Here is a 15,406-nt window from a genome sequence, read left to right as displayed (position 1 = left end):
ACATTTAGGATTTTTGCCTGGAAATGTTTACAAAGATATTTTTTTATCCCAAGTAGACTCCAGAGAATTGTTCCTCAGGCATTCAGTAAATGTCGGGGGTGTGAAGGGGAAGAAAGAGGTAATTGGGAACATGTTTTCTGGGAGTGCAGTGAGTTGGCGGACTTTAAGGATTCTCTGCAGGATGCAGTGTCAGAGATGCTGGGTGGGCAGATTGGTCTGACGAGGGAGATGATTTTTTTGAGTTATGATACAGAATTAGAATTGCCTAAACATGGTAAGGCCTTGCTGTGTCTCATAATGGTGGCTGCCAAAAAAGCAGTTACTAGAAAATGGAAATCAAAATTTAAACCAACTATACTGGAAGTAGTGACTATAGAAACAGAGATAAAATAACTTGAATTGAGATCTTTAGAAAAGGGTAGGACAAACTACACAGGAAAAAACTGGTGACAATGCATACAAGGTAAGAATGAGGTCTAAAAGGCAGTAGGACTTAAATGAACTATGTTTGAGCGAGAAAGACTGGGTAGATTATAAGTGATGTATAATGCTTCCAACTGAGGGAGAGTGTCAGTATGGTTGGTGAGGTAAAATGCTTCTGACCAGGACTGTGTCGATGTGATTTGTTTTCACTTATATAAATGTATGATTGCCTATGTAGTAAGTGATGGTTTAATAAATATGTTTCTTGTTTAAAAAAAAAAAAAAAGGCAAGAATTGAATAATTTATGTAATACTGCTTAGGTTATATGATATACAGCAATGTATGTGAAGTATAATGTTTGTTTTGTTAATATAGTTTGATTACTTTTATGGGAATGCAAATTTGCCTATGTCACAAGTGATAATTCAATAAAGGTGTTTGGACAGAAAAAAAAAAAAAAGACATCCAAAGTGCAGATGTACAGCCCTGTTCTATTCTAAACAACTTTAGTATTTTATATATATATATATATATGTATATATATATATATATATATATATATATATATATATATATATGGGTCCTGGTGTGAACATCAAAAGTACATTTAAGCAAAATGTACTTGAGCAAATGCACTTTCCCAAAACAAAAAAAACAAAGCAGTTTGCATGTAGATTTAGTTGTACATCATAATATAGTGTTGATTACACAACTAAGCAAACCTGTTGCTTAGATCGCGGTACAGTGGATAAGGGAATATTCCCTTTTTCCCACTGTAGTGCAATCTTGGAGTGAGAATATTAAAGTAGGGGGGTGTGGGGGTCACATGGGGGTACAGGGAGGGTTGTCCCCCTGCATAAATGTGAGTAGTGTTTTATTTGTGTAGGTTTTTTGGATTTTTTTTTCCGCGAAAGTGAGTTTGCTCATGTATACGTTTCGCTGAAACGTACTTTCAATCTATCAACATAGATCCATATATATATATATATATATATATATATATATATATATATATATATATTTGTTTTAGTATCTTTAACAGCAGTCAGAGTAAAGGCTTTACAACCATCACAAACAGCAGAAAAATGCATTTCACCTAGGTAATAAACACAAAACAATACTTCTCTTGGAGTGGAATGTTATGACCACATTTATACTTTTAAATGTTTTATTCTCCATAATGACTATATACTTTTAAACAGAAACATGAAAAACAATAAGGGCAACTGTAAAAACCTTTTGGGGGGACAATAATAAAACAGTGCAGCAAGAATAGTGGAAATGAAAAAATGAGGAAACGACAAAGGCCGGGGGGGGGCTCAGATCAGCAAGACAAGGAGGAGCAACAAAGAGGTAAAAATTAAATGATATGACTTGAAAAGATGAATATGAGAAAAATATGCATCAGTATTAGCAAAGAACTGCAAAACCACTCTCGCAAACACCATGCTTCTGTATCAATGAGCAATTAAAGATATCTTGACAGGAAGGTGTTTTACATTGTGAGCAAACAGGAAGCAGCTAGTTCACATGCTGACCTGCCTAGCACTTAAATACTTCAGTCCTAATGACGACAAAGACAGACGTCCTTATACCAGATAAAATATACTTCTGTCACCATGTAATGTTTGGATGTTTTACTAACTCTGAAGAGATGTTTAGTCAAACTGCTTTTTTCAAAGTGTACAACATAACGTGCAACCTTCTGTATCTTAGCATAAACATATTTAAAGACATCTATGCCATACACTACAATAAGTGTATTTTAAGTTGCGATTCAGAGCTAGATGGCACATAAACCAGATACAGGAGGTATGAAATATGGTAACAACATGCTCTATTACTATATTTGTTCCAGGACGTCATTATAATGTCATGAGGCTGCATCAGCAAACAATGTGTATTTGATTAAATCAAGCAAACATGGCCATGCCAGCAACAAAAAATATGATCTTAATACTGTACATATGCATGCAAACATACCTGGTAAGATAATTAATAATTCTGGCTTTTGGTTTCACCAGCTCATCCATTACGCAACATCCACCAGCATCTACCACAGAAATACGTGCAAGTTCGCTCCCATTTTCTGTCAGACACTATAGAACAGCATGCAATACAAACATATTAGCCAGGCTAGTAATACAGTACTGTAACAGATCTGAAAAGACTATATTATCTAACAATCCAAGTTAGAGCCCTCAGGCACAATATAGTTAAAACCTCATTTACTGCATACTTAATCATTTTCCTCAAATGCTGCCTTGCTCAGCACACCTTAAAAAGATATTTTTGTGAACTATAAATTAAGTAATAAAAGTCTGTTCTCGATCCTTAATTATCCTTTGTCATTTGTCTAGCATTTGCTTATGAGGTCAAGAACAGGAGGCACACACACATCTTTATCTGCAGCTACCCAGGCTTTCTACAGAAAAAAGAAATACAGTAAAAAAAAGAAGAAAGTGATTGATCAAGGAATGTACAACACAAAAGGAGTCTTATATGTAAAATCATGGAAATAATTATTATGGAGATGATCAACAGAGATATAGTAAACCACCAGACACTGGACCCAACCCAGTTTGGTTTAGTCAAGGGCAGATCATGCCTACTCAACCTGGTGGACTTCTTCGAGAAGGTCACCAAAGCACTGGATGAGAGCAAAGTCATTCACACTGCCTACCTTGACCTGGCCAAGGCATTTGACACAACACCCCACTCAGGTACTGCTGACAAACTCAAGAGGTTAGGTACAAACCCGTATGTCACCCGGTAGATAGCCAAATGGCTCACAGACAGAATCCAGAAAGTTAGAATTGGGGAGTCCACCTCTACAAAGAGGGCAGTCACAAGCAGAGTCCCTCAGGGATCAGTCCTTGGAGCGCTTCTTTTTTGGCATTTACTTCTCAGAAGTCAAGGCGAATGTCAGTGGTCTCTGGCTGACTAAATTTGCAGATGATTGCAAATTAGGAGCAATCATTGAATCTCACACTGACATAAATGTTCTCCAAGAAGGGCTGACACAGAAACAACTGGTGTCAGAGCCATGGACTAAAACTAAATGCCAAGAAATGCATAACAGAATCCTTTGGGAAGTCATCCATCCTTGGTAACCATCGCATTGACAACACACTCCTTAAAGTTGACCCAGTAGTCAGGGACTTAGGGACACACATAGAGAGTAATCTAGCCTTTGATCATCATGTGTCTACAATGGTGAGGAAATCATTCTATGTTGTGCAATTTATAAATGAAGGTATGGCATCTAAGTGCAAGGAAGGCACTGTTCCACTGTATTCGGCATTCAGCAGACTTGTCATTGAGTACAATGCCCCTTTTGGTATCTACCTAACAAGGCATATCCAACAATTGGAACGTCCACAGAGATTCCTCATTAAAAGAATGCATGGAGTAAGTAATATGTCCTGTGCAGACTGCCTTAAGGCCCTATCTCTGTATTATAGGTTCATAGGTTGGTACTAGGCTATTGGCCCTAGGGCCAGTACAAGCCTAGCCAAAACAATTCCCTGGCTATTTCTTCCTACACTATTTACTTCCCTGGACTCCTGTCTATCAGGGCGACTGACGTGATCCCTGGGGTGAATTTCCTTTCTCCCATCCAGTCATCAAGGTTCCTTTTGAAGAGGGCCAAAGAGGTACTCTGCTTGACATGTATGGGCAGTCTATTCCAGAGTCTGGGGAATCTCTGGGTCAGGAACCTATCCCTCCAGCATGTTTTGTTTATTGTGATGACAAGGTTTAAATCCCTGGAGCGTGTGGCTCTGAGGGATTGGGATTTCTTTAAGTGTAGCATGTCCAACAGCTCTGGGTTTGACATGGCCTTGTATGTTAAGCAGAGATCGCCTCAGAGTAGACGATATGCGACAGAGTATAGCTGGAGTTTTTTAAGGCGGTCAGCATAGGGCATCTGCTTTAGGCCTGTGATTCTTTTAGTGAGGTATTTCTGCTGCCTTTCCAGTTGTTGCAGATGTCTTGAGAGGTACATACCAAATGGAGCGTTGTATTCTATAATGGGTCTAATGAGGGATGAGTACAGTGGGACAATGACCACCTTTTTTCTGGATGAAAAGCCCTTAGTGATGAGGTGTGCCACATAGAAGGATTTCCTGACTGTTGTGGCGATGTGGTTATTGAAGGTGAGACCACTGTCCACCTGTGTCCCTAAGTCTCTCATCACACTTTCGGTGTTTAGTGTACTGCCACCTATGTGGTAATTCACGGGTACATGTTTTTTTCCCCAAAGGGGATAACTATACATTTCTTGGCATTGAGCTTGAGCCCATGACTCTGGCACCAAGCATCTGTTTCTGTAAGGCCCTTTTGTAGAGTATTGACATCATTTGGGGATTCAATAATGGCTCCCAGTTTGCAGTCATCTGCAAACTTTGTTAGCCAGAGTCCCTTAGTGCTAGCCTGTACTTCAGAGAAGTAGATGTCAAACAAGAGAGGTCCAAGGACTGAACCCTGAGGTACTCCATTTGTCACTTGTCTGGAGCTGGATTTGGAGTCAGCTACTTTTACAATGTGGGTTCCGTCAGTAAGCCAGTTGACAACCCTATCGAGTGACGCAGGGATTAATGCCCAGCTTAGTAAGTTTATCTATGGGGATGGTGTCAAAAGGCCTTGGCGAGGTCCAGATAGGCTGTGTGGACTGCCTTACCCTCGTCCATGGCTCTGGAGACTGATTCAAAGAAGTCAATCAGGTTCAGGAGACAAGATCAGCCCTTCACGAACCCAAACTGGGTGGGGTCCAGTGTTTTAAGGTTGCCAATGTCTTTGTTTATAAGTTCCATGATAATACGTTTCATGGCCTTGCAGATCAGGCTCGTCAGACTGATGGGGTGGTAGTTCCCGGGATCCGAGGTAGACCCCCCCCCCTTGTGGAGTGGGATAACTGTAGCTATGCGCCACTCAGTGGGCATAAAGCCTGAGGTGAGGGTATGATTAAACATGACACTTAGGTGAGGTGTCAGTTCATTTTGTAGTTCATGTAGTACATAGCCCGGGATGTCATCTGGTCCCATGGATGCTGTATTCTTAGCTTTGGAGAGTGCGTTTTTTACCTGTTATTACTGGAATTTGGCAATATTCCAGTATTGAGATGGGCCATTTAGTGTGTGAGAGGGGGGGAAGTTGGCACTGAATCGATCTACCAGGATATTGGCAATATCCTTGGGATCACTATATTTAATGCCATTCTGTTGCAGCTCAGAACAGATCTGAGCATTGCCATTTAGATTATTGACATAGTTATAGAATGCCTTGTGGTTGTATTTGGAATCTTTGGCAATTTTACTTTCGTAACTAGCTTTGGAGGATTTTATGAGGGATCTCAGCTTCTTACTGAGGCTGGTAAGGGAGTTTTTGCATCCTGGGATTTTCCTCTTTTCTGCAACAGTTTCTTCCTTTTGTTGTAAAGTTTGTTTATGGCAGGGGACCACCAGATTGGCTTCCTTTTTTTGGAGGAGAGCATCTTGGTTCTATTTGGGATAGCACAATTCATGCATGAGTGGATGTGCTCATACAGTGCCTTAGTGTAGGACTCAGCAGTCGAACTTTCAGTTCCCGTCTGCATGGGTGTCATGAAGTCTGTAACTTCTGACTGGAGTAGCATGAAGCTGGCTTTGGAGAAGTTTTTTTATGGAGGTTTCCTTACTGGTGGGGGGTGGGATGTGGATGTTAAGGATGATTAGCTTATGGTCTGACCTGACCATTCAATCTCCTACAGGCTTTTGAGGGGAGATCTATGCCTGGCATAACAAGGCATTGTCAGACCCCACTCTGATGGATCTCCTGCATATCCACAAAACAAACACCTGAATTACCCATTCTAAAGACTTAAACTTTGCCTGTGATATAAACAGGACCTGCTGGCGCGATAGGTATGTATGCCAGAGACTAACCTGTCTATGGAACAGGTTCCCCATCTATGTGAAGCAGAGTTCCTCTCTAACCCAATTCAAGTGCAACTTAGACAACTGGATGGGAAACCGGAAATTCATCCCTGGTTTGACACCTATGTCTCTAACGGACAGAGGTAACCTGTAAATGGTTCATCTCACAGGTCCATGCTTACACTTATCAAGGGTATCAGAACTTGTCAGAGATTTGGAATGCATGGCTAGGCTTAAAAAGGCCCTTGTGGTCATTAGCCTAGTAAATGCCTATGAACCTATAACAGGATGTAGGACTATAGCATCACAAATCTTTGGGAAAACATCTGATAAGCTCTGGTAGAATCTTGAAAAATGGATACTTCAAGTGCTTCTATTTTTTATCTCATAGAATAAGGCAGACCCTATAAAGGAAGAGGAACTGGGAGCAGTTAATCCTTCAAAATAGCAGTAAGTCATTCAATGGATATAGGAATAAGGTAATACGGATACAAGACAGATATGCTCTAAAAGGAAAATGTATATCAGGACACAGATAAAATAATTTCAGAAATACTATCACCAAGGAGAATGCATCTCATAGTTAAGACTACAAGAGCAGTTTGTTTTTTGACACAGAACCAATTTGCTACATTTTCTAGATTATTCTCAGGAGAGAGAGACCTGAAAATAGTAGAAGAAAGCCTTAAGACAAGAATTGAAAATATGAAATGGGGTAATGTCTGCACAGCTAAGAACCACCCTATAGTCCAGATAGCAAGACCCTGAAGGATATAAGGCTGGAAGTACTGTTTCAAATGGAAGGATATTTCTAGGATGGCACAGAGAAAGCAGCTGACACCTGCACGGATTACAATCTGCAGAACAGACTGAGTGAACGCAACAGAACTGCACCACACCAAAGGCGGACTGCTGAGGAATTGGGGGGAAGAGTTCAATATGGTATAGTTACAGACGGAAAAGTATAGTTGCATAATTAAACTTACCGTAACAGCAGATGTGCGATGTATATAGCTTAAACTCCTGCAACAGTGATCTAATCATGAACATCTAATTTGCAGGACATATTAAGCTATGCAAGAAGAAGCCGCGGTGGTACAGGGGTAGTGTTGCCTCACAGCAAGAAGTTCTAGTGTTCGATTTTCAGCTGGAGTGCCTTCTGTGTGGAGTCTGCATGTCCTCCCCACGGTCGAGTGGCCTCCGAAAGACATGCGTGAATGGGCGTGCCTTCACTGAAGGTTGGGCGTCAGGCTGGCAACTCGGCACCATAAAAATCTACTGCCAATCATTAGCAGACCGAAGTTCCGCTGTGGCAACCCCTAACCGGGAAAAGCCAAAAAGACAAACAATTAAGCTATGCAAGAATCATGCCCAAATATGACCACACAGAATATGTCTGGAAAGAATACTTAAACCACAGGCACCTTCAGCTTTGTTAGAATACATGGATGTGTTAGAAAATGTCTTAGAATGAAATGTTCCCATAAACCTTGCCTACAAATCCTGAACACAGGAGTATATGCACAAGATTTTGGTTTTGATATACTGAGGTAGCGTGATAATGTTCTCTCTCTAAGATGGTGAGAACTTGAAAAGAACATGAAACATGTGCATACTCGAGTCTTCACTACCATACACAGATCCTGACTTGTACAAGACAGAAGCATGCTGTGACTACAAAGAACAAACACCGTGGAACATGTGTGAGAAGTATAAATTCTTGCTCACATGCAAAACGTAGTAGTAAGCCTAGGCTGGTAGTAACGTTTGTATTACATCAGTAGATCACATATGAAACTTTTAACTTCATAAATCACTGACCACCATACAGCACCAGATAATCTAACCTGTACTCTAACTTGCAGATGCAGAAGGACAGGATAAGGTAAAGTCATACAGCAGTACAAGCAAAGAAGCACTCCTGAACAACAGTTGCTCGTTGACACCCTGCCTCTAATGTAATTAAGAGGTCTGTAACAGGATCTTACAGACTCACAGCTAGTAAGAAAACATGAGGAGATGACAAAAAATGTGTGTGTGGTCGCCACACGTGTTAGAAGTGAAACTTCAGTAATGAAGTGCAAAAATACACACATACTCATGTGCACACAGTTTTCCAAATAAGTATATTTTTACACTTTACTACAGAAGTTTCACTTCTAACGTGCATGGCAGCCACACACATTTTTTTTTGACCAAACAATAAAGAAGTGAACACATAAGACAGTGAAATCACTGCTGTACTACATGTTTCATCCACCGTGATATGGGAGGATAGCACGTTTTCTGCATGTATCTCAGTAGGCTGGCAGCTGTATACATACATGGAAATGCTGGCAAGGTGCCCGTTTGATATCTCTAATCTACACACTCATAATCCAAAAGAGTCTGGCTACATCGAATGCCCTATGGGGATGCATGCAAACCTGTGCATGGAGTACAACACAGACGTGAAAGCATTGTGAGTGGCAGCAATTCCAACATTCACTGAACTACAGGAGATGCTGTCAGATGTGTGGCATGGGCATGGTCCGGTTTATGTTCCACAACTGTGTCAACAGCCAAATTCACAAGTATGGAACCCCTCGCCATGGAATCAAATGGATGCCCCCCTTGTTTCCTGTCTAATTTTGGAATGTACATAAACTTGTTGTGCAACTAGTTCTGTCTCAGACACAAAGCACTCAAGTCTTGGCACCCCTGCCTATCAGTCATGCTTGAAAAGGCAAAATTACCCTACCTGAACTCCTCTGCTTCCTTCAGGATGAACAGAACACATTGGGTGATCACTGGGAGGCTATCTAATGTGGAAGACCCTTACACCTAGGCATCACATTGTGTTATAAGGAAGCATCACTTAATGATATGTTGGATTCTAGAGATTACTTTGTTAGCATGGTGGAATATCTGTATGCCACTGCCACCCTCACCCCCACCCCACATTTTGATATCTGAATCTCTTAGTGTGTTCCACTAAGCATTACACAACTTCCCTGTATTTCCCCATGCATGTTAATAAATATTACACTTGTCCCACCCACCAACAGTTGTCCTTAACAGCAGAATGTACTGTACATTTTGACACTGCCCCCTTGGACTATTCGGCTTCTGCAACCTACACAACAATGATGTCTATTTAGTTTTAGCATGGTTGCACTATATATATATATATATATATATATATATATATATATATATATATATAAATAGTGTACGATGCCAATCAGGAATTGTGCATGCATACCTGACGGCAATTTATGTATTCCACTAGCTGAGTTCACAAAACGCAGTCAGCTGTTACTTTCTCAACGAACTGGTGATTGCCTACACAGAAAAGCACTTTCTCACATTTCCTCTGAACTGCCCATACTCTTGTTTTAAATCATGTCATCTCCTCTTGTGCTCCTCATTTCTATTAGATACTGCTCTCCAAAACTTTACTAATTTTCTTTTGGTTCTAACTTCCCCTCAGTGTTTCATTTCACTGAGACTTTATCATTTGATTTGATGCAGGCATTGTGCCACTTTGATTCTGCCACATGAAAACCCCAATCCTATGTTCTTGCAGAAACAGGTTTTCCAGAACTGCACAGCATATTACAGAGAGAGTCACATTACCTCTCTGCACAAAGAAATGACAATGGTACTTTATGTGTTGTTGCTTTTCAAACTGTTTTCTTACTCAGCTTTACATTTAGTTCCAAATGATATGACTGTGTCCTGATCCCTTTTCTGTTTCTATTGCTGCAACCACAGCCCCCAATGTGCACTTATTCTGAGTTTTTCTCACATATAGTACTTACATTTCTTTGCTCAAAGTTTAAATATCAGCACTTATGACCATTTCTCACATTCTGTCATTCCTTTTTAATGTTTATACCCTTCCACACCCCCTCAATACATCTGTACTTGCTGTTAATGTTTGTGTGATCTACAAAGCACATGCTTTACTTTCTAATGCCTGCACCACATACACAGCAGCAAAAATCCCTCATGTGCCTTGTGCTCACAAGACACCATTCAAAGAAAATGACATGTAGGCTGTAGACCGGCCACATTTCCACCTAAATAGTATGCTTACCAGAAGTACAAAATTGTAAAACTAAGTTAAACAAAACATCAAGTTTTAACTTCTGCTAAATCAAGGAGTGTGTGTGCGCGTGAGTTTGCAGATAAATGTTTTGAATGAAGTCCTGCCATACTTCTCAACCTCCAGGTTTCAAAATCAGGGACACAGGGATTGTGTGTGTGGCTGCCAGAGATCACTTGCTCGCTCTCACTCTTCACTCTCAGTGTGTGTGTGTGTGTGTGTGTGTGTGTGTGTGTGTGTGTGTGTGTGTGTGTGTGTGTGTGTGTGTGTGTGTGTATGTGTGTGTGTGTGTGAGAGAGAGAGAGAGTGTGAGATCACTCACTTGCTCTCACTCTTCACTCTCACTGTGTGGGATTGCTCGCTCTCAGTCTTCATTGTGTGTGTGTATGTGTGTGTTTGTCTGTGTGTGTGTTTGTGTGTGTCTGTGTCTGTGTCTGCATGATGTCTGTGTCTGCATGATGTCTGTGTCTGCATGATGTCTGTGTCTGCGTGTGTGGGATCACTCGCTCACTCTAACTCTTCATTGTGTGTGCACGTTTGAAAAGCTGAAGTAAAAGTATGGAAGTCAAACTCCATCCTTACGGGTGGAGTTTGACTTACGTACTGCTGTTTCATTTTCCATTATACTCCGAGCTCTCCCAAGTCCCATAAGAAGTTTCACTTCAAAATTAACCACTGAAGAGCTGACAAAGGATAGTGGTTACAGGCAAAAATCTGAATAAGATACCATTTTGATTTTTTGTGAATGAAGAATGCACAAAGGTAATCCCCTGATTAGTCTCACTACAGTAAGTAACCCTCTTTGTAAGTATTGTGAATAATGACCAAAGAAACACATTTGTACTTGCAAATGAAATGCAGGGTTTAAAGAAGCTAGGATCCAAAAGGGGTTCTTAACCACTAATAGAGCAAGTTACCAATGATACCCATGAACAGGCAGGCAACAATGTGAAATAATGACTTAATATATTCATGTCTAGCACCCACATGAAGTATGGAAAAAGAGTGCAACCCACAACTTTAAATCCTGAAACAGAACCTTAAATATACTGTGAAAGAAAGGTCCATGCCAGGAAGACTATTGTAACAAAATAAGTTCCGTCTCCTTCAAAGTAGTCAAAAAAGATAAAGTCATAGCACATGAGTGGATCAAGGACACCATTACAACACCTAAGCCCTGCACTATGTTAATACGTGCAATGAAGGGTCAAAAATAACAGGTTTTGTGACTATTTTAGCCTACACCTGATATGCTGCTCCATACACTACAGGAGGAAAGGCAAACTATGCTGAGCTAGGTGGAATCAGTTTCAGGTAAAATAATCCTGAAACCATATATAAATCGTGTCATCTTCAACTCATCAGTCTCATTTATGGATAGCTCCAGCTAAAAGTTAATACAACCTAATTCTTAAATGGAATCCACTGGCAGCCTGAGCAGGGATAAGGAAAATACATTATTATTTGATGCCATATTGACAAATAATTTCCACCTCAAGATAACATTGCAAGGCAAGGTGGGGGGATCTGACATTATGGGATACTACTGCACAGAGAAAGTATTAGTTAAGGCTAACATAAGCTAATGTGCAATCGGGTCCATCTGTGAACTGGGCGTAAACAAAGGAAAGATCTGCCCTGAACTGGTACAGTACCTTATCTGTATACAAAATGTCTAAGAATACTCCATGTCAAATCTCTTTCTGCTGAAATCATACGCAGAAAGAGAGAGCTTCTTCTGCCTATGGCTAGAGTTAGTCAGGTGCAGGTTCTGATTGAACTAGCAAGATTAAAAAAATCCTTAGTTCACATCCAGATACAAGTTGAAGGATGCCTGCATAATTAATATTCCTAACCCAACCCTTGGGTATAATGGTTTGGTCTGTGTATAACATCATACAAGTCTAAGAACTTTGTCTGAGGATGCTGGTAGAAGAGCTGAAGGAAACCAAATGAGACAGTCGATCTTAAACAGAAGACTCCAATCAGATAAGCACAAGATCAAGATATTGACCTTGAGTACCATCTTAAAGCCACTGTCATTAACATAATCTCAAAGCTTAACCTGGAACATCCCAGAAGACTTATCTGGACAGAAGAGTGAAGGACAAAAAAAAAAAAAGGCAAGCCTATCCCTTGCTCAGATTGAGAACAAAATCGACATGAGTGTCAACACTGATAAGGGTCAACCTCTGCTAAATGCATGGCCTGAACCCAAAGATATTCTACCTAAAATCAAGGTTGAAACTGACATGAGAATCCACAAGTCAACTGCTGCAACCTAGGGAACTGATGCTTGACCTAGGACCAAAGTTGATATTGACGAGGAAGACGTTGATGACAGCCAGCCCAAAGAAGAATATGAGGTAAGCAGCTAAAGTGATATCTTGGAGGTGGACTAATATAAGACCCCAACTGCCACAGAAGCCCTAAGAGGGATGGTGAAGGCCCAGAATGAGAAAACTAGTTTAATTTTAACAAAACACAATTGTATCCACCAAAAAAACAGACAACATAAAAATCACCATTTAACATATGAACATATATCCTCCCAAAAAAGAAACAAAGCAGTACTGAAATGGATTTTCTCCCAAAGAGAAAAGAACACACAAGTGGCTTGAAGTTAATATTTGCACAAAAAAACAGGAAAAGAAACATTTGTGTCTCAAGAACATGAAAACACAAGGAGGAATATTGTGTAATATTACTAAGATATCCTGCTGATTCTGAGCAAAAGGTATAAAGAAATTAGCAGCACTGGCACAGTTTTCAGCAGCAACTTATGAATGGCAAATAAGATTTAACGAAGGGTCCTCAGTTGCAAGGCATTATGGGTGAAAGAAGAGGAGTCGGGTAGCATGGGAAAGTTCCAAATGATGTTCTTTTGCTCTGAATGTGATGAAAATGGAACCTACAATCTCAGACTGTATATTATGGTGTCTGCAGGAGCCACTGACTTGTAAAAAGAGACTACTAATATAGAAAAGAAGAGCCAAAGAGGTGGCAAAGAAGCTGGTGTGGGGGCAATCTGGTAAGTGTTCACATTAGCAGCCATTGTGCTGAGAGGAGAGAGGGCTAGAGAGTACAATGACTGGCTGCAACAAGCAAGGGCTTAAAACTGGTGATGGGTGAAACTGCCTCATACATCTCAGTAAATCTATCTTTTAACTAAGAAGAAAGGAGCATCATAAAAACAGAAGATGGGATTAGTTATTCAAGCAGAAGACAGAAAAAGTGCAGAACATAACAGATACACAAACAAGGGTGCCTCAGAACATGTCTGACAGTATCAGCAATGCTATGAACCTGGGGAAAAAATAGGGGGCAGATGAAAAAAGGTACGATTGTGCACACAACTTACCTCAACCTGGCCAAGGCTTTTAATACAATACCCCAACTCAGGCATTATAGATAAGCTCACTAATTACGGTTTAAACTCTTTTATTATCACACTGGATAGCCAACTGGCTCAATGACAGGACTCAGGAGGTCAAAATAGGTGAGGCCACCTCCACCAAAATGTTAGTCACTAGCTGAGTACCCTAGGGCTTGGTATTGGGAATGCTCTTTTTTGGCATCTATTTCTCTGAAATGGAAGAAAATTCTGAAGGTTTACTGCTGACTAAACTTGCAGGTCATTGCAAGCTGGGGGGGGGGGGGGTTATCATCAACTCCCCTGCAAACACTAGCATTCTTCAAGAAGGTCCATCTCTAACTAATAAATGGAGCCAAAGCCATGGTCTTAATCTCAATGCTAAGAAATGCATAACTGTACCCTTTGGGAAATCAACCATCCTGGCTAATTACCATGCTGATAATACTCCCCTAAGAGTCAACCCAGTGGTCAGGGATTTGGGTATACATGTAGCTTTACCTTTGACCACCATGTGGCCACAGTGGTGAGGCAATCCTTTTTGAAAGCCCAACCTATAAGTAAGGGCATGGCATCTAGGTCCAAACAGGTCATTACCCAACTGTACTCTGCCCTTATCAGACCAAACAGATTACAATGCTCCCTTTGGTATGTACCTGACCAGACATATGCAGCATCCAAGACATATGCAGCAACCAGAGTGATCTCAAAGGTTCCTTAGAAAAAAATATAAGGCATAACAAACTACTCAATCTCCTATAGATTGCTGAAAGGTGATCTATGCCTGGCTTACAAAGCATCCACAAACCCCACACTTACAAATCTCCTACATATTTGTAAGTCAAAGACCACCAGAAATACAAGATGTACAGACTTGAATTTTGTCTGTGACAAATAGAACATGCTGGAGAGACAGATATGCATGTCAGAGACTGTCCTTCCTATGGAACAGGCTTCCCATCCATATGAAGCTGAGTATGTCTATTACCCATTTAAGCACAACCTAGACAAGTGGAAGGTAAATAAGAAATTTACACTGGGCCTGGCACCCATGTCCCTTATGGACAGAAATAACTTATAAATGCCTGGCCCTCAATGTCTTATTTGGATGCAGGACATTATTATTCTTTCGGGAAAACTTGCTAGGCTTAGAAAGGCCCCTTGAGTCATTAGCCTAGTAAACTTCTATGAATTTATGAATAAAGAATGGTCGAAACTGAGGGTATCACAGAAACATGGGCCAATGGCAAGAGGGGTGTGACACGGAGATGCCTGGGTACATGCTGTACAGCAATGAAAAATGAAGATACAACTGGGTGTCACAAACTACACAAAGATCATCATCAAATGTAAGGACAAAGCAATGAAAACACCACCTCAAAAAAGGGGGAAAGGGAATGTGTAAATCCAAAACCTAAGATAAGTGCTCAGGCAGTCAAAACTGAGGAAGGAGGGAGAGTTGATGGATCAAGTCAGTGTGTCTTGCCCAAGGCAAAGAAAAGGAAAGAATGGAGAAGAAAAGAAATAAGTAGGGTAAGAAAGAGAAGATTAAACTCATGGGAAATATGAATCTGCCAGTAACATAAAACCAGATTCTAAGATCC

General features: G+C 40.5%; 1 protein-coding gene across 1 annotated transcript in view; it reads right to left on the bottom strand.

Moving 5' to 3' along the window:
- Positions 1 to 15,406, bottom strand: part of REXO5 (RNA exonuclease 5) — a 1,525,618-nt gene that overhangs the window by 998,290 nt on the left and 511,922 nt on the right. Inside the window, exon 8 of the mRNA XM_044089498.1 lies at positions 2,408 to 2,523. Within this exon, the coding sequence (XP_043945433.1) occupies positions 2,408 to 2,523 (116 nt within the window). The remainder of the gene's footprint in view (positions 1 to 2,407; positions 2,524 to 15,406) is intronic.

Source organism: Protopterus annectens, chromosome 12.part0 (assembly GCF_019279795.1).
Source record: "Protopterus annectens isolate FY-2018-M chromosome 12.part0, PAN1.0, whole genome shotgun sequence".
NCBI classification, from domain to species: Eukaryota; Metazoa; Chordata; order Ceratodontiformes; family Protopteridae; genus Protopterus; species Protopterus annectens.
The sequence above is the reverse complement of the archived record's forward strand: the minus strand, read 5'-3'. Positions and strand labels throughout refer to the sequence as shown.